The sequence below is a fragment of the Dermacentor albipictus genome, chromosome 1 (assembly GCF_038994185.2).
Source record: "Dermacentor albipictus isolate Rhodes 1998 colony chromosome 1, USDA_Dalb.pri_finalv2, whole genome shotgun sequence".
In the NCBI taxonomy this organism is placed as follows: Eukaryota; Metazoa; Arthropoda; class Arachnida; order Ixodida; family Ixodidae; genus Dermacentor; species Dermacentor albipictus.
Genome location: NC_091821.1, coordinates 513,536,669 through 513,558,516, shown reverse-complemented (window position 1 = coordinate 513,558,516; position 21,848 = coordinate 513,536,669). Strand labels below are relative to the sequence as shown.

Sequence of the window (21,848 nt, the reverse complement as noted above, 5' to 3'; positions counted from 1 at the left end):
TACCTCGACGACGTCATCGTCTTGTCGCCAACGTTCAACACTCACCTTGAGCGTCTAACAACTATACTTGATGTATTTCAAAAGGCGAAGCAACAACTTAACTCGTCCAAATGTCGTTTTGGCCACCGTCAAATTACTCTTCTGGGCCATCTCGTTGACGCCTCCGGAGTACAACCTGATCCCAACAAATCTCGCGCTGTCCGAGACTTTCCGGTTCCGAAGACAGCCGCAGGCGTCCGAAGTTTTGTAGGACTATGCTCGTACTTTCGTTGTTTTGTTCGAGATTTTGCGACAATTGCTAGACCCCTCACTAATCTTTTGAAGAAAGACGTACAATTCTTGTGGGGAACTTCAGAAGTCGCCGCCTTCTCTCTCTCGTCTCGTCACTCTTCTAACCTCACCACCCATTCTCGCCCACTTCAACCCTGATGCCCCTACAGAATTGTGTACAGAGTCCAGCGGTCATGGCGTAGGTGCCGTTTTAGCCCAGTGTCAGCGTGGCCAGGATCGCGTTATTGCTTAAGCGAGCCGCCTCCTAGCACCATCGGAGTGCGACTATTCCATCACAGAACGAGAATGCCTTGCTGTTGTCTGGGCGGTTGCGAAGTTCTGTCCTTTACCTTTACGGTCGCCCTTTTTTTGTAGTCACTGACCATCATACTCTCTGCTGGCTCTTATCGCTAAAAGATCCTACAGGCTAGCTTGGTCGATGGGCTTTGAGGCTACATGAATTTTGATATTCTGTGGTGTACAAGTCTGGCCGCCTGCACCAAGACACTGACAGCTTGTCGCGTTACCCCGTTGACGATTCTGACTCCTCCAACACTGCCATAACTTCTGGTGTATTCTCTGTATCACAGCTGCTTCATTTCGCCGACGAGCAACACCGTGACGCCTACATCAGAGCACTCATCGACCGTTTTGAGCACTCTCCAGCCGATGCTACTCTACGCCTCTTCGTCCTCCGCGACGGTACTCTGTACCCTCGTAACCTTCATCTGGACGGCTCCGAGTTCCTACTTTTAATACCTAAACACCTCCGCTCAACCGTTCTAGAAGAGCTTCACGACACACCAACGGCAGGACACCTCGGCGTATCTCGAACCTATAACCATGTACGTCGCCGTTTTTTCTGGCCGGGCCTTGCCCGTTCTGTACGACATTACGTCGCCGCTTGTGAACTTTGCCAACGACACAAGAAGCCTTCCCAGCTCCCCTCTGGTTACCTGCAGCTGGTCGACATCCCTGCCGAGCCCGTCCATTGTGTTGGCTTAGACCTTCTCGGCCCATTACCTGAATTTACATCAGGAAACAAGGGGGTTGCAGTCACGGCTGACTACGTGACCTGCTATGCCATAAGCCGCGCTCTTCCGACCAGTTGCACAACTGATGTTGCGGACTTCCTTCTACATGATATCATTTTGATGCACGGTGCTCCGCGTCAATTGCTAACAGACCGTGGCCAACATTTTTGGCCAAAGTCATTGACGACATCATGCGAGCCTGCTCCATACAGCATAAATTTACCACCTCCTACCACCCTCAAACAAACGGCCTCACTGAGCGTTTAAACTGCACCCTTACCGACATGCTATCGAAATACATTTCAGACGACCACCGTGACTGGAACCTGGCTCTACCTTACATTACTTTTGCGCACAACTCTTCCTGTCTCGACACTGCTGGCTTTTCCCCATTTTACCTCTTGTATGGCCAAGAACCGTCGCTACTACTAGACACTGTGCTTCCGTCTACCACAGCTTCAACTAGCGCTTATGCCCGTGATGCAATCACCCGTGCTGACCATGCTCGTCAACTTGCGCGCGTTTGTCTACAAGTGTCTGAAGACAAACAGAAGCAACGCTACAACCTCCATCACCGTGATGTCCATTTTGTGCCCGGCCCCGTCATGTTGCTTTGGTCACTATCACGTCAAGGTGGCCTTTGTGGGAAACTGCTTTCCTGTTATACAGGCCCATATCGCGTGCTGCGCCAAGTTACCGATGTCACCTATGAAATTGTTCTAGCCACGCCCACTGCGTCCTCCACTGTGACAACCAGTGACATTGTCCACGTCGCCCGACTCAAGCCCTACAACTCTCCACGCTCCTTGAATATTTAACAGCACCGTGACGGCGCTTTTGCCACTGGGGAGTAGTATTACAATATTACGATACTCAAGAGACGAGCTGCCGCGAGAACGACGACAAAGTGGGTCTGTGCCCTTGGCACGAGCGAATGTCTACCTGGCGCTCTGGCTCCAGTCCAGTGTAAATTAGTGTAAACAGCCTCTTCCGTCTGTGTCTTTCTACACGTAACAATATCACCTGTGACTTCAACGTCTTCCTCCCCCCCAACAACTGATATCGTGAACGTTTTGCGACTAAAGCCCTATAACTCGCCCACCGATTTGACACCCTAAAAAGCATTGAGACGATGCCTCTGCTGCCAGGGGTTAATGTCAAATACGAGTTTGTGCCGCTGTGGAAACAAGGACATTGGGAGGTGAAGAGGAGGTTAAACAGTCACGAAGATCAGTAGATGGTGTTACCCCCGCCACTGAGCTACAACCTTGTAACTGTGTATATACTGTAAATACAGTCAACGACCAATTTTTCGGACCCTCTAGGGAACGTAAAAACGTCCGAAAATTCAGGCAGTCCGAAAAAATGAATGCATGCAAAAAAACGCACCCTTTTTCTTTTTTTCTCAGATCTAGAGGTAAAGGGTGAAGTAACAGGCTTCCGAAACCCTGCCACAGCATCAGTGAAGTGGCTATAAAAAGAGGCGTTCAAAAACTCTGTATGCAGACGACTTGCTGTATGCAAAACTATGTATGCAGCCGGTTTATTATGTACATGTGCATCGTCGAGCAGCCGGTGTTATTGCTGCAGTGGCTTGAAGAACTTGTTGATTGTTGTTTTGACGGCGTTCTGGTTGCATGCGATCATATTCGCCTCGATCTGAGCAAGGGTCATATCAGCACTGTCAACAGTGCTCGCGTCAACTCGGCGCTTGTAGGCGGCGCAGGCACTGGCTCCTCATTTTCAACATCGGAGTCTTCTGAATCCCCCACAACCTGACGGACTATTCCCTCGTCAGTGAGTTCCGCGGAGAAGTTGCGCTCATTGTCAGCGTCAACAAACTGTTAAAAAGTTATTTCCGTGGGTATGGAAACCCCAGCAGAGCGGAGGTCGTTGATCACGTCGTCCGACGGTACTACTGCTTTCCGCGCTTCGATGCCATCGGCGAGGACGACGAAGACGGAGTGGCCGCCATCGAAGACGAGTGAAATCCTCAAGTTGCGAACAGTGGAGTTCGCTGACGAGCGTCGAAGCACCTAGGCCTAGCGTCGCAGAGCATATTTGACACAACAGCACAACCACACACCACGCTAGCCAAAACGTGGCCTGTGCAAACAAACAAACAAAATGGCGCCGCTCCGGAAACTCCGCCGAAGGCGGAAGTGCGGCGATGAACATAGCCAGCGTGGCCAGACCAAATCAGTGTGTGACGGCTAGATTCGGCTAGTTGTGGTTCAGAGCGGTGATATGCTTCGGCTGCAAGTCGATTTCCTTCACAAGGGCGCTGTGCGAGGAGCCAAAAGTCCTTCCGTCCGTCAAAAAGTCCGGAAAATTGGACGGCGGGGGGTTCGAGCGTCCGAAACTTCAGATGTCCTTATACATTGATTCTATGGGGTTCGTGACGGTGCCGCGAAGACGTCCGAAATATCAGGCATGTCCGAAAATTTGGGCGTCCGAAAATTCAGTCGTTGACTGTACATATATTTTTACAACGTAACAATATTATTTCACTGAAGCAACAACACTGAGTCTAAAAATATTTTTTTATGCTGCTGGTTAGAACAAAAACAAATTCTTTTCATTAAAGCATTTTTTTTTTCTTGACTGCCCAGTTATGCGGATGTCTTTGTGGTCCCCTCTACATGCAAATAATTGGCTGTCAAGTCATTATATGTGCATATGCACTTCCTGAAAGTAGCACTGAGCGAGATTACCAACCAGATTCATCTAACATTTTCCTAAATCAAAACAGAGAAGTTCTGGGCTGTGGAGTGTTGATTTCGCTTTGAGAACAATGTGCATTAGAAGCTCTTTGAGCATATTTAGGTAATATTGAGGGGTACATTTATATACCAGCTTTCACAGTTGGTACAGGAGGAGGAAAAAGACCAGTAAATATCAGGGAATCATAATTTGCCAGTCACTGAGAGCCAGGGGCAGTATTCTCAGACGATCACATTCAGAGACATCCCTTTCAATGTGCATGCATTAGATAAGCCAGCAGACAGGACTTGCATTGTTCCAATGAGGTGTCAGGCTGATTTTTACATCACAGGAAAGTGAAAGTATCCCCAATAGCAATTGACCAACAATATCGGTCTAGCAGATTTTGTGGGAAAGGATGGGGTTGCATTGTTTGAGTGAGATGTGCCAGTACAGCCTCATCTAACTTTCTCAACCAAGGAGAGCCCTAGGAGAAGTACCCAGCAGTGTACTTCTGCGTGTGCCCCAACTCGAAGCCCAGTAGCAGCAAACACCTGAGCACCGAAGTGGTTGCTTGCTCACTGAAAAGGCAGTGATGAAAGCATTGCCCACTTTATTTTCACCGTGTTCTGCAGCCACATGCCAGTGTGGCTGCACTGCCCATTCATTGCCCATAGCACTCCAATCAGGAGCTCGACCAAGCAGCACTTTGCATCACCATTTCACCCGAGCTGTCTTCCTCCAGGAGCAGAGAGCCACAGGACACTAGCGCAATATTTAGGCTCTGAATGAGTTGCACTGCTGGCACAGTGAATTTGTGTTGCTCCCAGATAATGAGAATAATCTTGCTAGCAGCTTTTAGTGGCATAATAAACAAACATTCTGAGGAACACATCCAGATATTCAGCTGCTCATGTAGTTACAAAAGAACACTGTCCTCCAATCAATACTTTTCGCAATCTGTGAAGTGGAATTGATGGTGCAGCAGAAGTTGATGCACACAGTCTTTTCTCAAAGCGTGTGCCCCTAGGCCAATGCTCCATGCAGCATGCAGGTGACACCTACTTGTCGTTGGGCACCACAACCGGCTCCCTGGCGGCATCCTCCAGGTCACGCTTCACCTGAGCCTGCTTCAGCCTGCACCGCGTGTGAGTCACAAATGGCAGTGGTTTCATCACAACAGCATTTCGTAGTATTTATGCACCACTTGACACCAGTCTAATTTTATTCTACTGCACTAGTGCACTTGTGTTAGAAGGGCACCTTGGAGTGTTATGAAGAAAGCTGCGCCTGCTTTTTTTTATTGCTGCAACCATAGGTGGAGTGAAACTGCAGTTACGTGCAGTGGGGCACCCATTCCTGCGGTAGGAAGAGAAAAACACTGACCGCAGCATGCGCTCGTTTTCTGCGTTGAGCTTGTCGGCATCCCGTGATTTGAGTGCCATCCAGCGCTTGATGAGGTCCTGGTGATCCCGCTCGAGGGTGCTGAAGTTGCGCTCCAGGCTGTTGTAGGCCAGCTGCAGGGCTTCGTGCTCGTCCCGCAGGAGCTGCGCACCACAAGGGCATCCTCCTCGTAAAGCGAGCCAGTTTAGACTCTATCAAGGCAATGCTTTTATTCATTATGCAAATTTAGTGCTGGAAAAAAATTAACGTCGTAATTGAATTTTTTTAATTTTGTCTGAAACCTTTCGTCTGAACTTTATATGGCAAAACCACTATTTGATTATGAGGCATGCCATGATGGAGTACTCCATATTATTTTGACCAACTGAGGTTCTTTAATGTGCGCACAATGCACGATACATGGGGGGACTTAAGTACTGGTATGTCACTGTTACATCATGGATTTCAATATCTTGGTACTTGGAATGCGATGACAGAGAGAACCTGATTTGTCGAGCCTCCTTCGAAATGCACCGTTGTCCTTCATTGCCAATGCCTAAATACAGTAGGGAAGAAGCTGTCAAAATATATGATGCCACAGCACGCTGGTGTAATAACTTTAGGACGCCACCCGTATCCTGCCTCTTCCATCTTACAAAGACAGCCTCTGTCTTTTAACGAGTGAGCAAGGATGAAAAGGTACTGAAAGGAGGTGCCACCCTAAGTTGGGTCATCACCTGACTACATGTGACAAGAAGTCAGTCATCCCCTTAAAGGCCAACTGCAACAAAATTTCACTTGAGCTAAATTGACTACAAATGCTTAGTGTATACTCTCAAAGTAATCTTGGCAAAGCTGCAGGGCTGGTAATTGCCCAATTTTGTTAATAGCAGCTATCAAGCAGTGCCTATGCAGACTACGCTTGCATCTGGCAGCAAAGCAGTAGCAATGCGGATATGGTGAATACTGAAGAACTGTACGCAACTGTTGATCTCTCAATTGCACCTACGCAGCCGAGCGTCTCTCTTGGCATGTGCTCTCCCTTTCACACTAATGATCCGAGCTGCTGCAAGAATGCCAATGCGTTGCGTGTTTGTCGGGTGCTTTAACACATACTCGAACATGAGCGATGGCTGTGCAGTACCCAACGCTGAGTAGAGGAAAGCCGAACACATCTTTCCCGTCCCAGACTTCACAGTGCAAGCGTGCACTATGGCTCAGCAGGCAAGTGCAATAAAGACCGGCCAACGTGCACGAAAACCAAAGGCAAGTTGTATTCAGGGGCGATGTTCTCGAGCAATCATTATCTCATAGGCATTTCGCACATCTGTAAATCAGACGCGTCAAAGCAAACGAACAAAAGCCTTTCTGACTACGCCAGATACAAGCCAGAACTGCATACTGCATTTGTTATGATCGAAGTGTGACGTGGGGGCCACGGAGTAGACGTGGCAGCAAGCAACGCAAGAATGCAATGCTGCCACAGTGAAATGGGCAAAGATTTAACACGGTCGCTGTCCGGCCCGTCTGTCCGTGAGTTTACATGCACTTAGCACCGAGCCCCTCTAGCCCAGCCGTGCCAAGCCTCAGCTACTTATCCTTATCTACAGATGGCGTTTGCAGTCTGATCTGTCGACAAGGCCGGCGTTTCCAGCATGTCAGACAACAGCCGGTGAAGTCGGATATGCCATGCCAGAGACGCCAAGATTGCTAAAATTTTACTTTCCACTTTAAACGTGACCTGCAGCAGCGCAGCGATCAGTTGTTGCCACAGCCCAAGTGCACAAATGGGCGGTGAGCGAGCGCTTCTTTGTTTGCTGAAGGCGCAAATGCAACACACTCGCTTTAGTGAACACGAACTAGCCAGCATGCTGGTCAGCCAAGCTAGCACATGCTGGTCAGACAAGCTAGCGCATGATGCACCCTGTTTCAGCGGCTCCGGCATCCGATAGGACATGTTTTATTCCCGTGCCAGCCACACTAGACTGTGAAGTGCCTAATTTTCGCCAATCTAGTGTAATGGTGCACTGCGTGGATCGTACCCGTGTTAAGTCAGGCTAGCTTGGCCACCCCAGTGCGCTCTTATTCAAGAGGAGGCACAACACATTGAAGCCTTGCTGTTGAGTGCAGACAACCAGACAGACAAAACCGGCTGGATTCTGAGAATACTTGGCATTAAAAGAACATCACAGGTGCGCAACAGCGTTGTCACAGAGCACGAAGCGGCTAGCCAAGTATAATAACTCTGTGGCTTACTCTGTGACCTATTCGCTGATACACAGAAACGGTATACAAGCAAGGGAAGCAGATGACCTGGGCGCTGATTCTCCATAGTCTCCAAAGTATTTCACTTCCAGCGACTGGTAATGGCAGCATTTTTGGGGAGTATCGGTATGAAAAACATTTTTGTGATATATTTGTGAAGCGCCCACTCACATTTGAAGTGTTAAACTGTATGTCTAAATTATCTGAAACAGGGTTTTTTACGGGGTCCAGAATTCCATTGCAGTTGGCCTTTAGCTTCCATCTTTTGTGGAGTGGACGTTGTCCTCCACTCGGTGCTTAGTTCATTTTACCTGGAGCAATGAGCAGTTTCAGTCATGGCTTAGCCCATACTTGCCACACTCTCAACAGAGATAGGTGAGCACAGCGAAAACCAGGGCTTGCCTTTCACATTAGCTGCAGGCAAAGCACGCCCAGCTCTTACAGCAGCTGGTTGAGGCCTCTGCTGCAGGATAGCTCGCCTCCTCGAAGCATTGCCTTTGATTTTTTTTTCTGTGTTCATTAAACTTAACCTCGATGAGAATGTGACAGTCGAGAAGCAGCTGCACATTCAATTCTACGATGGCGTTCAGCACATGTTTTGGCTGATGCCACGGTACTTGAGTTGGGAGGGATGCTGATGTGTTTCTCAATAAATTGTCAGCAGTGGACTGCCATCTCTAGCTGTGTGCATTTGTGAGTAGTGACCATGTTATCGTTGCTTTCTTTGTCTGAGATGCGAGTGAAGTGTTCACTTACAATTAGGAGTGCACAAATACCATCGATATATGTGGACACTAATCGAACGTGAATACTTAGCTTCAAATATGGAATAATGATATGCACATGCATTTATTAACAGGTTTGATTATTTGAACATGTTAGAACATTACAATTACAACGTCAATGGCAAAAACTTGACTAGCAAGCCATTAGACCAAAAGATTGTGTTTTTTGACTCCTAATAACACGGGCAAATGTGTAATTCCCACTAGCTGTCTGTTCTTGCCAACCTCAGCATCATGTAGCATGTTGGGGATGTCATGCACCATGGACACTACAAAAGCACGGCCACAGATTTCTTCACCAGTGGGCATAGTGAAACGGCTGTGACCACGCCGCTGACCAAAAGACTTGTTGTTGCTATGCAGGCCACTTGTTGCCTCTCTAGAATTAGGTGCGGTGATGAAGTTTTCTTATTGGTATTGCCGTGCCCAGGCATCTGCCTATGACTGTCATGTCGTTTGCACAATTTTATTATGTGGCGACGTTGAAACCCATTAGGGGCCCACAACAACTGCATTTTTTCTAAGTGTCCTGAGGGCACAGGTCAATATTTGCACTGAGGTCATTGAAATGAAAACAAAGTTCAGCAAGTGCAAACAACTGATTCGTGATCTGGACTCAGATCTAAGATTAATAGAACAGCTTATGAAGGAATCGAGAGAAAACTCGCCGCCAATTGCATTGCTTCAATCATCGTCTGTGTCCTTTCAGAATACGTTGCCATTGCAAAGCCTAAATCTTGTCGACCTCGAACATCGTAGCAGAAGGTCGAACATTACTGTTTATGGCAATAATGAGCACAGCAGTGAAAACAAGGCATCCTTAAAGAAAAGCGTTGTTCAAGGTGTTTTTGACTGAAAACTTGGAGTTAAATGCAAATCTATAAATAGCCTGTATCTACTGTCTTGGTCATCAGGAAGGCCGCTGCCCTGTGATCGCCTATTTCGAAGATTACACTGAAAAACAGGCCATCTCTCAAAATGTCAGGTGGCATAATGGAACGAACATTTTCATTAAAAATGACTAAAGCCAGAAAATACTGTGCTCTCATAAAGTTCTCCGAGATAGCACGAAAACTGATCGAGAGAATGCACAAATCTCTTTTGCATGATAAGCTGAAAATTGATGGCACACTGTATGTATTAGACGATACTACGAACGAAAGCGTAGCACTTTCAAAACAGAGAGACGGTACAGATTGACACAGCACACATGCTGAGACAAAATATATAAGAATACTCGATTTTATTGTGCGAAGCCTCTTCGATAAGGTTGGAAAGCTTGAACTTTTGCTTCTTGAACACGATCAACACATAACAGTGATTAGAGAAACCTGGTTACACTACAACATTAGCAATTCGGTTCTAATTCCCCCGAACGATAGTATTTTCCATTGTGATCGGCCGACTAAGGGTGGTGGCGTAGCCACAGTGTTAAGGCACCCATTGACTGGGGTGGTTTAAACCATATTGATGACAACGAAAGCTTGTTCCTGCGTTTTAACTGCTGGAGCCATATTTTTATTCTACAGTCAAATTGCTTTAATTCGAACGTGCTTAATTTGAACTTCCGGTTTATTCAAACTGACGCCGTGATCCTGTCAAAGTTATGTGTACTCCAATGGGTGAAAACGGCCAGTAATTCAAACGCGCAAGCATTTGCGACGGTTAATTTGAACATACCGCGCTCAGACAATGCTCTCAGCAGCACACCAAATCATGCGACAGAGCCTCTGACCATCACTGCTATCACCCCGCTTAGGAAAAACCTCTCAACGCTGCGCGTGAAAGAAAAGCAAAGAAAAAGTGGCAGAAATTTCACCCTTCCTCAAATGGCAAGGTCGCCGTTTCTGCGTCGTGCCATAATGCCCCAGCCACACTAGCAGCAAAACATGTGCCATGGGAGGGATTGGTCCTGCGTCGATTTTTCGTGGCTTGCCACGGTGGCAAGCAAGTTGCGAGCGGAGACCAGTAAGAGTGGCCCCTACAGTGACGTACGCACAGGAAACTGGTATCATGCAGGCCCGCCCGATCGCTCTATTCGTGTCTGGTTCAGCCACACTGCTTCTTTCACACTATCGTGTACTCACGTCAGCTCTGGCTCGCGTTTGCTTTAGTTAGCTTGGTTGGTCTTGTTGGCACTTGTTTTTTTACACTAATGTCTCTAAACCGAGATGTCCTGTGGAAAGGTTGTTGGAGACAGTGCGCCATACCCGATTCTGTACAACAAGACAGACCCTGAATACAAGGACGCGAAGGTGACACCCAGTGCCTCATCCTCCTCGTCTTTTGAATGTGGCGATGCCACATTCAAAAGGGCCACTGAAAAAAGCACACCAACATAATTATGATCAGCGGTAACAACTTCACCGTCTTGGTGATACATGACTAATATTAGGAATGCAGGACGAAGAAGGTACGCACAGCGCCGATCTGTCAGCATACGAAGGAAAAAACATGCAAGCATGCAGAGGGAAGCAGCAGCAGAGGCCCAGTCCTGGCCTTGACAACTCTGTTGCTTCGGTGGCAGTAGGTGGCAGAGGTAATTAGCGTTAAATAGGTAAATAGGTAATTAGAGTTGCTATCCCAGCAAGCTCGCGGGATAGCAACTCCACTTCCCTCCAGCTCTTCCTCGCAACTACGTGACTGTCGCCCTGCCTCTCAACTCCCTCGTAACTCCCTCACCTTCAACAGTCTCCCTGCGCGCCTCTGCGCCGGCGCCACCAGCTTAGCCTGCTCCTTGAAGTTTCTCTTTTTGTCGTTATTGAGAAACAAGCATTGGCTGGCGTGGGCAGTTTCATAGTCTTCGCTTGCTGAGTGCTTGCGCATTGCGATATTTCACGACTCGCACCGTTCTTGCATCGGGCTCTGATGCATGATTACTTCAAGAACAAGCCCTTCTTTTTTAATTCGAAGTTCTTTTAACCCAAACAAATTTTCGGGCCCCTTCCAAATTACCAAGGTTCGACTGTATGTGCTGTGCACTATAGCTCTCCCTGAATACTTGTATAAACTTTGCGATCACATGGCTGTGTTCACTGACAGCAAGGTTATTCTCACAGGTGATTTTAATCTCCCTTGTATCGACTGGCACAATTGTCTTCGACATTGAAAGCAAGGCTTTAGTTGATATTATGATTATGTGTGACCTAAAACAGACTTTGTGTGAGACCTAAAACAGACTGTTACAGGGTATACCAGAGAAGTCTGAAGCGCCTGCTCAACAAAAGACTTAGTGTTGATTAGCAATGATATATCCACATGCTCAGTTGGTGTGGCTAATGGCGTCTCAGGCCATCAAAGCGGTGTGCTCTCCTTTCCGACTGGTGATCCAAGATAACACAAAAGCAAATGAACACATTAATTAAAGATTTCCCTAAGGCCGATGACCATGCAATATGAGTCTGTGGGACTTCTGTGATAGCATGACGGGCGGTGCCACGTCACTCTGTGGTGCTCTGAAAGACACCATTCATTACTGTATTGAAAGGTTTCTCCTTAACAGATGCGTTCAAATCGAGAAAAACAACCCGCAGACGACCAGAGAAGTTACCACCAGTAAGTACAGCCAGTAAGTAAAAAGAGTATTTTAAATTAGTTACACTTCTTAGCCCAGACATTGCGATTACACCAGCCTTACATGCATATTACTGCACTTTTTGTGATGAAATGATGACCAGGGTGTCTACCAAGTTGATATTACCAAATTCCCTGAGTTTTCCAGGTTTTCCCTGAGTGCCTTTGCAAATTTCCCTGAGTGATGCAGAACTATGTTTTATGTCAAGACCGGCTGAAACCATATCACCTGATGCTGTCACTCACTAGTAAGCGCATGAAAAAAAAAATAAAAAAGCGACTTAATGCAATTTGAATACTAAGGAGTAGTGTTTGTGTTATTCAAAAAGAGAATAGAAGGCAGACGTTAGTAAAATGCACAGCAAATAAAGTGTATTCGAAAAAAATTGCAAGTGGAGTCGGACATTCTCAATAATGAATAAAAAGAAGATGAACATAGAAGCAAATATTTTTGAATATGAGCTATTTCTATCAACTGATAGCAAGCTCAGTCGTACGAGGCCCGAACTCTGTCACAATTTAGATTCTCTCTCAACAGCTCGTAAGTCAACCTCAATTGTCCTGACATACTCTCAGCCCGCGCATGAGTCCTGAGTGTTGTGTTTCACTGCTTTATAGAGTTTATATTGGTTTGGATGAGGGACACCTGCATCTCAACATCAGCCAAAACTTTGTTTTTTGAGCTCAAGCTCTTTCAAAACGGCAGCAGCAAGCTTCCTTTCCCCTTTATTCCTCAATGTGTAGATCATTTCTGTTCTTGTCCTCCTTCTGCCACTCGTTCGCCCCAAGGACCATTTGAAGCATCTTGGTCAGTTGCACAGTCCACGACCAATTTTTCGAATTCCCTAGGAGCCGCGAAAACGTCCGAAAAAGCAGCCAGTTGGAGAAAGATAAATGCATGTCATTTACTGCCCTTAGGGGCTCAAACCACCGCAGGCACATTTGAAAACGCCCTGTAGGCGTGCTGGTACATGTATTAGGCATATCGGTGCTCGTACTGTGACAGGAAATACCGGGTGCACGCGTGTATAATTAAGGAATGCCTACTGTGTCCCATGGCAATAGCCCCTTCCCATGCTTGTTATGCTTTACTGCAATAGTTTTGCGTACGCTTCACCAAGTAACATTTCTGTACAGACGCGAAGCTGACTTTCGGAAACCGGCATTATGCAACGCACCGTGTTTTCCAAGTTTTTAAACAAATCGCAAGGACCACAAAGGCGGAGTCCATGCCATTGCTGACAGCAGCTAATTCTTTAAATAAGAAACTCGGCACCCAATGACAAGAAGCTTCATAGCAAAAGTCGAAGCAGCTAGGCTTAGCGTTGCCGCAGTGGTGGCAACGGCTGCCAGCGGATCTGTGTGCGAGAGTGCCAGTTTCAGGCGGCGAGGTAATCAAAATGACCGCAGTGGTGGCTTTAATTAATGCCGTTTCGGACCTGCGGTCGCGGCAAAACATCCGGAAAATCGGACGGCGAAGAGTTCATGCGTCCGAAATTTCACACATTCCGATACATTGACTCTATGGAGTACGTGGTGGTACCGCGAAGTCGTCCAAATTATCGGGAATCCGGAAAGTCGGTCGTTGACTGTACACTGGCAACTCCTCCAGCCGACGACAGTGCATCAAAGACAATTCATTAGGATTCCTGTTGCTCGAGCCAGCATTACTGCGACTTTTGACCCTTTCAATAAAATTGCCGCTAATTTTCCCTGATAGAGGCCCGAATTCCCCGAGTTTTCCCTGACTTTTTTCTGACTACTCAAGATCCCTGAGAATTCCAGGGTTTCCCGGTTTTTCCGGTTGGTAGACACCCTGTTGACGTTTCTGCATATTTCCTTTCTGGTCACACATTTTTGGTAATACATTTTTTGCGCATTCTGCTTGCAAAAATGTTGATTTTGACAACTACCTATCAAACGAGAAATTACTCCTCTAAACTTGGATCTATACTCTTTAGTATCAAGCATATGTTCTTTTAAAGGAAAAAAAAAAGAATTTCTGCTACACTACCCAAGAACTACTACTTTTCTCATGATCAGGAAAGTGTTAGTTACTTTACACAAATGCGGATATGGAGAGAGCAAGCAGTACAACGAATTCTAACATACTCTCTTCCTGACAACAAAATCGAAAGTGAGCTCCTCCTAAGTCCCGGGCAGCACCTCCATCACCTGTGCCTGATGTTAACAAACAAGAACCAGACATCATCTCTGAGCCCTCTTCTCCTACGAAAGAGTTTTACACACAAAAGGCACAACAGTCAGCTGATGAGGTGTTACATTTGCAGCAAAAAGTAAAAACGTTGCAGCAGTTGAAAAGAAGGTTAACAAAGTGCTATAGCGAATCAAAGGACTTTATCGAAGAGCTGAAGAAACAAAACCTGCTATCTGATAAAGGCCTTGAGGTTTTTCAACCTACATTTTCGACTGATATTCAGCAGCTTCTTGCACGAGATCATGAAAAAACAAATGTGAAGTACCCTCCTGAACCTTGTGGGGTTGCTCTAATGCTGCACTACTACTCCCCAGCTGCATGAGTATGTGCGACTTAAGTTCAACAACGCTTTGCCGTCTCAACGTACACCGCTTGAATGGCACAAGTCCATTAACAGCCAACCAGGTGTTACTTCTGAAGCCTTTGCCTTCCTGAAGAATATAGCGCAGAGCCAAGAGAACCCACTGCTAATCTAAGTCTTCGTATGAGTAAGCAGCAACAGATCAGAAGTCTTCTCCGACAATACAAACACTACTTTTCGACGTCATCAAGGATTCGACAAACACCAGTTGCAAAGCATTGCATAATAACCGAAGAGTGCCCTCAACCACTCCGCCAGAGCCCTTACCGAGTTTCGACGCGAGAATGTGAAACTATTAGGCAACAAGTCGACGAAATGCTGCGCGACGACATCATCCAGCTGTCGATAAGCCTGTATGCATCTCCTGTAGTCCTGGTGAAGAAAGAGGACGGAACCCTAAACTTCTGCGTCGATTATCGTCGACTGAACAAGATCATGAAGAAGGACGTATACCCCCTTCCACGGATAGACGAGGCATTGGATCGGCTCTGCAACACTAAATACTTCTCGTCGATGGACCTCAAGTCTGGCTACTGGCAAATAGAAGTCGACGAGAGAGATCGCGAAAAGACCACCTTCATCACGCCATACGGCCTCTACGAGTTCAAGGTCATGCCATTTGGACTGTGCTTGGCGCCTGCAACGTTTCAGCGCGTCATGGACATGGTGTTAGCATGATTGAAGTGGCAGACGTGTCTTATTTACTTGGATGACGTCGTCGTCCTCGCCAGAAATTTCGACGATCACCTTAGGCAGCTTGCGACAGTATTTGAGGCCATCAAGTCATCAGCGCTCACTCTCAAGCCGGAAAAGTACCGCTTCACTTACGATGAGCTTCTGCTCCTAGGCCACGTCATCAGCAAATCTGGAGTCCGCACCGACCCGCAGAAGACAGCTGCCATCGCAAAGTTCCAGCAGCCAATCGACCAGAAGGCAGTGCACAAATTCCTTGGCGTGTGCACCTACTATAGGCGCTTTGTCAAGGACTTTTCACGCATCGCAGAGGCGCTAACACATCTAAACAAATGTGATGTCGAGTTCAAGTGGGAAACGCCAAAGGCCGACGCATTTCAAGAACTCAAAGGACGCATGCAGTCGCCACTGGTACTTCCATACTTCGACGAAGACACCGATACCAAAATCCACACTGATGCCAGTAGCCTAGGCCTCGGTGCCGTCCTACTCCAGAGGAAAGATGGACTTGAACGGGTGATATCTTATACTAGCCGGTCGCTGTCAAAAGCGGAAGGCAATTATTCTACAACTGCAAAGGAATGCCTCGCCATCATTTGTGCCAAAGCAAAATTCCTCCCTTATCTCTATGGCAAGCCATTCAAAGTCATCAGCGACCATCACGCATTGTGTTGGCTAGCTAACTTAAAAGACTCTTCAGGACGGCTGGTGCGGTGGAGCCTCAGACTGCAAGAATATGACGTCATGGTAATATACAAGTGCTGAAGAAAACACTCTGACGCCGACTGCCTATCACGCGCCCCCATCGATTCCCAGCTGCAAGACGACGATGACGACGCCTTCCTTGGAATAATAGGCGCGGAAGACTTCACTAAACAGCAACGAGCAGACACGGAGCTAAAAGGCCTCGTCGAGTATTTGGAAGGGAACACCCAACGTTGTCCCTAGGGCATTTAAGCGCGGATTGTCTTCGTTCACGCTACAAAATAACCTGCTCGTGAAGAAGAACTTCTCATCAGTCCGTGCTAGCTCTCTTGTTGTACCGTCAGCGCTGCGTCCAGAAGTACTGCACGCCCTACACGACGATCGAACCGCTGGGCACCTCGGATTCTCCTGGACGCTGTCGAGGATACAGGAAAGGTATTACGGGCCGCTTCTGACCGCCGACGTTGTGCGTTATTACAGTGTACTAGAATAGGGGCAGTGTGGTCAGGAAGCGCTCGCCGCTGAGGCGCTTCATGTAGATAGCACGAGATGGCGCTGTAAGAATGTGGGCTGTACGGAACGTACGGCGCAGCACCTGCGCTGCATGTTGATATTTTGATAATCATTTTCTGTCGCAGTCAAATAGACGTGCAAATGGTCGGCAGATGTTAAGATGGATCCCCGAAACTCACTTCATATCATAGATGAATTATATGTGCCCTCCTAGCGCGTCTCAACGCCCATTAGAGGGATTTATTAAGCTGACAGCAGAGGTTTTGCAAACACCGAAGTAGTGGCGTAAAGCCGTTAAATTTATTTTGAGCCACGCTGCCACGTACCCAGAAATTATTCGGATGGAAAACTTGGCTGGAAATAACACCGTAGTAAAGGAGATCGAATTGATTTAAACCAACTCAGATTCCAGGTGGACACATTTTCTTTTGCGGTTCGCATTCATAAAAAAGCGGCCGTGGCATCCACGACCCAACGTCAAGCACTTAGTTCCTCAGCCGCTGTTGTAGAAGAGAAGGCAAAACAATAGAGAGTTTTTGTTTAGGGGACGCAAGCGGCTTGCGCACGCAAGAACTAGGGGTGACGGTACTGCGCATGCGCTGACCAAGACGCAGGGGTCTGCACATGCGCAGTACCGGCGCCCCTAGTTCTTGCGTGCGCAAGCCGCTTGCGTCCCCTGAACTAGAACTCTCCATTATGTACGCACATAGCCCAAAGCCAAAGAGCTTCCCTGCTTGGCATTTGCCTTCTTTCGCGATAAACATTTGTCCCTCGTTCTTTCATTCTGTTTTGTGAACCCCCTGCAACTACATTTGCACAGTTTATTCGTGAATTTTTTTTTGTTGTTGTTTACATCATGAAGTGCTCCCGAACGTCACGCTCATGTGCAAGTATAAGACACACCGACATCCTACATTTCTATGAAAGGAATAAAACAACAAGGAAAGATGCCAAGTAAAAGGGATCTCTGCAAAACTACACACAGTATGCCAAAACACAGAATAACAGTGCGAGTACATTCCATCCCAAATGGAGACCTACAGCGGAATTAATATGCGCATATGAATTCCTTTATTCATTTTTAATTATATTCACAAAATTAGCCTTTTGAATGCACCAGAAAAAGTTGTGCATTCAGATAAAAAAGACAAAGAAGGGTCAGCATACATAGGTTGCACCAGCCTGCTCAGAACAGTATAGCTACCTTTAAAGTGCAATTTCTTTTTTCGTCATGCTTCTCTTTACTGATTAACCCTTTGAAGGTTTTTGACGTACATGTACGGCGGTGGTTTTCTGTCCTGCAAGGTCTTTGTCATAGGGGTACGGTTTCGACCCTCAGTTTGAAATTTCGCGCCATAATGGCGATGCGTGCTTACTGGGAGGTGCTGCCACCTCTTAGGACTTACAAGAAGCATTTGAAATTTGTGCTACCTTCTTGGGGAGATAAACAGAACTGATTTCTAGCTTCAGCGCATCACACAGACTGCGGCAACACCCCTTTTGCGATTTCGGTTTCGCCACGTGATCGCAATGGAGGTGCGCGAAAGGTCATTTTTCTCTTTGTCGGCGCTCTCTTTGAAAGGTGGTGGAAGTTGATTTCTATTTTGATTGGCACTGCTCTTAGCTTGTTTATAACCGCCGTTCGCGAGGTATTCTCGCTCTCAGCAGCAACGCACTTTTGCGGTTTCAGTTCCTCCACGTGATCGCAACGTAGGCGCGCGAAATGTGATTTTTCTCTTTGTCGGCTCGCTATTGCAGGGGCGGTGGAAGTTAATTTCTATCTTGATTGGCACTGCTCTTAGCTTGTTTATCACCGCCACTTGCGAGGTAATCTCGCTCTCTGCAGCAGCGCGCGTACGCGAGAGGGTGCCTCAGACCTCTGCCCAAGGCAGCCGCACGCAAAGATGTCGTGTGTGCGCCAACACAGCTAGTCGCTTCAAGAGAAGAACATACGTGCATATTAGGTGTGCAGACTGCCATAAGGCGCTGTGCGGAGACCCGTGTTTCAAGGAGTACCACACTCTGAAATTATATTGAACGTTTTGCAGTTCTGAGTGATGCCGACACCAAAATACTGTTCCTATCTTTTTTTTTACTATTTATTCCCGACTTTATACATCTTGTACATTCAATATCTGCAATAAAGTAATTTGAACACCGGGGAAAGTTTTTTTTTTTTCCAACATAATTCGACCCTCAAAGGGTTAAGACCTTTGACATAAAAGTGCAGCCTTGTTAGGACATAAAAATGTACAACTGCTGATGTGAAATCATCAGCATATAATTTGCAGCCTATGGCATAGCCAAATTTAAAGCTTTCACTAGAATCACGGCATCAACTATGCTGTCGCTGCAAAGCTCCTTTTTGCTGAAGAAGGTTGTAAATATATTCCCTCAAGTTTCTTTAGTGCTTCAAAAAGCTACTTGGATGGATACAGCAATCCTCCCCTGCCACAAATTTCGTGAACGTTGAGACTGCTACTGACACTATAGTGTACTGCAAAAGAAGAGATGCGGCAGTCCTCACACTGTTGCGAGTAACAAATTTCTGCGCGACATACCCTGCCATATATAATGGGTGAGGCGGTCATCCCTCCTTTCCTCCACATAAGCTCGGTGCTCTGCCGGAGTACTGTTGAGCCTTGCTCAACCAGCGTCAGATTTCCAGCTTCAACTAACTCATCAAGTCGCGCAACATCCCCTTCCTTGTCAGAATTATCAGGTGAGTAAAGCAGAGATACGAAATCTTTACTGAGCTCTGTGTTCCCTGTTTGCATTGCCTTCTCCAAGTTATAAAAAGACAGGCCATCCCCAACAATAAAAAATTGAGATGGCATTGGGTGATTGTTGGATCCACATGACTACCTCACAAGAAGTTTTACAACTTACATTGGCTCAGTCTAAATGTCAATAGGTATTTAAAACCCTCTCCTTCCAAGTATTCTAACAAAGCCAAAGTGCTGCACCATGTCACACGGAGCCCACCTGCACGCCGTTGACTGGCTCAAGAAGCCGCAAAGACTTTTTGCATTGCAAAGCATATTTAGCGCCAGCAAAAAGGACAGAAGGGAGACGACACCACAATGCGCTAACTTCAGCGACTTGATTTTCAGGAAACACCCACCTATTTAACCCATGCACAGTTAAACAGGCAGGTGTTTCCTGAAAATCAAGTTGTTGAAGTTAGCGCATTGTGGTGTCGTCTCCCATCTGTCCTTGTTCGCTGGCGCTAAATATGCTTTGCAAGTCAGTTTACCAACACGCCCAACAAATGGCAATCTTTTTTGCATGTGACTCCCAATGAGACAGAAACTCTAGGAATTAATTCAGAGTGACTCGGAGCAAACACGTTGCAACCGGCCGCAATACACGGAGAATGCGTCCGTACAGCCCATGCGACTGCAGCGCCGCCGCATACGTACGGGACCTGTCTATGCTCCCGGCTTCAAAGCAGTGCGTGGCGCGCTCCGCTGTCTGAACACACTGCCCCTATTCTAGTACACTGTACCCTTATGAAAGAACATGCAGAGACTGTCAGCGACGCAAGACACCCCCGACAACGCTAGCGGGATTACTACAGCCAATCGAGCCTCCTTGCCAACCATTCCAGCAGATCGGGATGGACTTGTTGGGACCCTTTCCGGCGTCAGCAACCGGAAATAAGTGGACCGTCGTGGCGACGCACTACCTCACCCGCTTCGCTGAAACGAAAGCACTGCTGAAAGGTAGTGCAGTCGAAGTGGTGAAATTCTTTGTAGAGAACATCCTGCTGCGACATGGCGCCCCAGAAGTCCTCATCACCGACAGAGGAACGGCCTTTACAGCGGAGCTCACCCAAGCCATTCTGCAGTACAGTCAGACAAGGCACAGGAGGACAACTGCCTACCACCCACAGACGAATGGTCTTATGGAACGTCTGAATAAGATCCTCGCCGACATGCTAGCAATGTACATCGACGTCGAACACAAGACCTGGGATGGTGTCCTGCCGTACGTAACCTTCGCTTACAACATTGCAGTGCAAGAAACAACACAGATCACGCTGTTTAAGCTGGTTTACGGCAGGAACCCGACGACGACGCTCGCCACCATGTTGCCGCACGTCACTGACGAAGAGAATCTTGACGTCGCTACCTATCTCTTGTGCGCCGAAGAAGCCCGACAGCTCGCCCGCCTACAGATCAAGAACCAGCAGCCTACCGACAGCCGACACTACAACCTCCGACGACGCTTCGTCGAGTACCAGCCTGGCAATCGTGTTTGGGTTTGGACCTCGATACGCCGACGAGGACTGAGTGAGAAACTATTGCGACCCTATTTCGGACCTTACAAGGTTATTCGACGTATTGGCGCACTGGACTATGAGGTCGTGCCAGACGGCATTTCCCATTCACAACGGCACCGGGCACGATCTGAAGTGGTCTGTGTGGTGCGTCTTAAATTATTTTATGGACACTGACGAACTTCGTTATTTTGTTGTTCTCTTTTCTACGGGTGTTTTTCTTTATTACTTTCGTTTGCAGCATCGGGTCGATGCTTTTTAATAGGGAGGTATTGACACGTGTACTTGTTTGTTTTATCAGGCGACACGTTTCACCACCTAACAAATGTTATCGTACAGCGCAGGACGCGCCTGCATGTATAGGAAGTTTCAGGAATGTTATCGATGCTTCCATCCACTGTCTGTGACCGACCGCTGTGTAATCTGATTGCATGCGTGCGGGACGCGAATAATGTAGAACTTTGTGGAAGGCATGCTGGTCCCAGCGACTACTCTGGAACATTCGACGACTGATGTATAAAAGCCGACACGCTTATCCTGCTGATCAGATTTTCGACAATCGACGACTATATTCACCGCTATCATTGCGCTATAAGTGTAGCCTGTTGTTGTGGGCACTGGTTCGCCCAATAAAAGTTAGTTTTGTCTTTCACAGTATTGCTACTGTGTTCTTCAACGTCACCACCCCGTGACACTATGATAGAAAGTCAAGAGGTAGACAGCTTTTTTGCAGGCGATAAAGTGTTACTGCTCTTTCCATTAAAGAAGAACAAGTTAATCTTGACATGGAAGGGCCCTTCGCAGTCGCTGACAAATGCAACTGTAATGATGTTTACTTGAAGGCGAGAAACAGCAAATAGAAAGCAGCAGCGTACAGCCCGAGCTCTCTCGCAAATCATAGCACGGGTCATCACCATTCTCTGAGCTGCTGTCCGAAACACGAGGCGCGTCTGCTTCAGTACATTGGCCCCGGGTGTGAAACGGAGCCAACCTGGCGACTCGGGGTGCAGAGATGATTAGGGGATCGAAATAAGGCTTCAGCCGGCTAACATGCACTGTCTCG

The 21,848-nt window shown here is 47.2% G+C and overlaps 1 protein-coding gene across 2 annotated transcripts in view; it reads right to left on the bottom strand.

Moving 5' to 3' along the window:
* The window catches only part of Atg16 (Autophagy-related 16), a 378,915-nt gene that overhangs the window by 210,017 nt on the left and 147,050 nt on the right, over positions 1 to 21,848 (bottom strand). For both annotated transcript variants that reach the window (XM_065437138.2, XM_065437139.2), the window contains exons 6-7: positions 5,394 to 5,554; positions 5,073 to 5,144 (exon numbers count right to left, since the gene is read on the bottom strand). In XM_065437138.2, coding sequence (XP_065293210.1) covers positions 5,073 to 5,144; positions 5,394 to 5,554 — 233 coding nt within the window. The remainder of the gene's footprint in view (positions 1 to 5,072; positions 5,145 to 5,393; positions 5,555 to 21,848) is intronic.